The sequence below is a fragment of the Bactrocera latifrons genome, unplaced genomic scaffold (genome assembly GCF_001853355.1).
Source record: "Bactrocera latifrons isolate USDA-ARS-PBARC rearing strain unplaced genomic scaffold, ASM185335v1 scaffold_294, whole genome shotgun sequence".
Lineage (NCBI taxonomy): Eukaryota > Metazoa > Arthropoda > Insecta > Diptera > Tephritidae > Bactrocera > Bactrocera latifrons.
In genome coordinates this window covers 79,473-80,879 of record NW_017536563.1, presented here as the reverse complement: position 1 = coordinate 80,879, position 1,407 = coordinate 79,473, and the positions used below count along the sequence as shown (strand labels likewise).

The following is a 1,407-nucleotide window of genomic DNA, read 5'->3' as shown; positions in this document are numbered from 1 at the left end:
TCTAGAATTTCTAAAGAAAAAGCATCGCATAGTTTCTCAAATTACTAATTGTGTTGTTTCGAACTTTTTATTTGTAGCCACATTTCTCTCTCCTAACGAGCTATCTGCTATTTTCAAACATACTCATCTTGACTTTTGTTCCCTATTTAGACACAAATTYAGTTCGTATTTCATTAGCAAAGATAAAGAAACAGAATAAGTCAATGCGCTGCGGCTTTACTAATTTGAGCATAAAGCGAAAATAAATTTCATTATTCACTTTTCCACTTAAATTCTGGGATTTACTCAGATCGTTAAATGAACACAGCAAAAGGAATAATAAAATACTAATGAGCTACAAACTAAGCTAATGCTCATATATTTACATATATATATCTAATAACAGTTAAACTTCATGTGTAGAATAACAAAGTAATTTGTATACCGTTATTCTCAAATTTATAGCCCCTAACTCTAATGAGGTTTTAATACCACAAATGTATAGGCATACTTATGTAAGTTTGACATCTAACGGAATAGTTAAATTTAAATATTTACCTGTTTCCTCACACCGGGAAATATCACTAAAAAAGCAACGTAAAATGTCGCAAATAAAACAGAGACGGCAACAATGGAGACATCGCCTGTCACCGGTGTACGATTTGAGAATGAGTATAGTGTGGGTCCACCGTCGTCACGAAATGCATCAAACCAACCCTTCATGCTGTTTTGAAATTTTTGTGTTCTGAAAGCAAAAAAATGTAAAATGACTAAAGTAATTAAATTAAAAAATTATTTGGAAGAAAAATAATATTTTCTATAACTCATTTCATATTTTGGTGAAAAGTTAATAAATTTAATTCCACATCATTTGATGTGTACTGTTTTTCAAGTATGTGAATAAAATTGTGTTAATGAATCAATACACAAATAAGCGACTTAGTTTTCAAACCACCTTGATCTTTTATTTTGACCTATCCTGTTCAACAGCATTATTCGCTGGGTTTTTACCGAGTTTTCCAATAGCCATGATATGATTTCTAAGTGTAGCAATTTGACGATTCCAAGACGTTCTCAAGTATTGAGTACGTTTCAAACCAAAATCTCTAACATTTTAAGATAGGATTTTGGCTTGTATCCATATGCAATTGTACTCACTCAACAATTAAGGCCATAGGACCACCGTAGACATCGTGAATTTGCTGATATTTTCTTGGAACAATTTGAAAACGACAATGATTGTTTTTTTTTTAAGAAAAACATCTTCTTCGATGAGGCTCACTTTTAACTGAGTAAATAAATAACAAATACTTTCGATTCTGTTGTGAAGAAAAGCTATAAATTATTGGTGAACAGCCATTACATTGGTGTGGCTTTCGGTCTGGTGTAATCATCGATCCGTAGTTATTTCGAAATGAATCTGGTAAC

General features: G+C 31.7%; 1 protein-coding gene across 2 annotated transcripts in view; it reads right to left on the bottom strand.

Moving 5' to 3' along the window:
- The window catches only part of LOC108970263 (dual oxidase maturation factor 1), a 61,220-nt gene that overhangs the window by 31,490 nt on the left and 28,323 nt on the right, over positions 1–1,407 (bottom strand). For both annotated transcript variants that reach the window (XM_018935547.1, XM_018935548.1), the window contains one exon: positions 538–724. In XM_018935547.1, coding sequence (XP_018791092.1) covers positions 538–702 — 165 coding nt within the window. In that variant the 5' untranslated portion in view covers positions 703–724. The remainder of the gene's footprint in view (positions 1–537; positions 725–1,407) is intronic.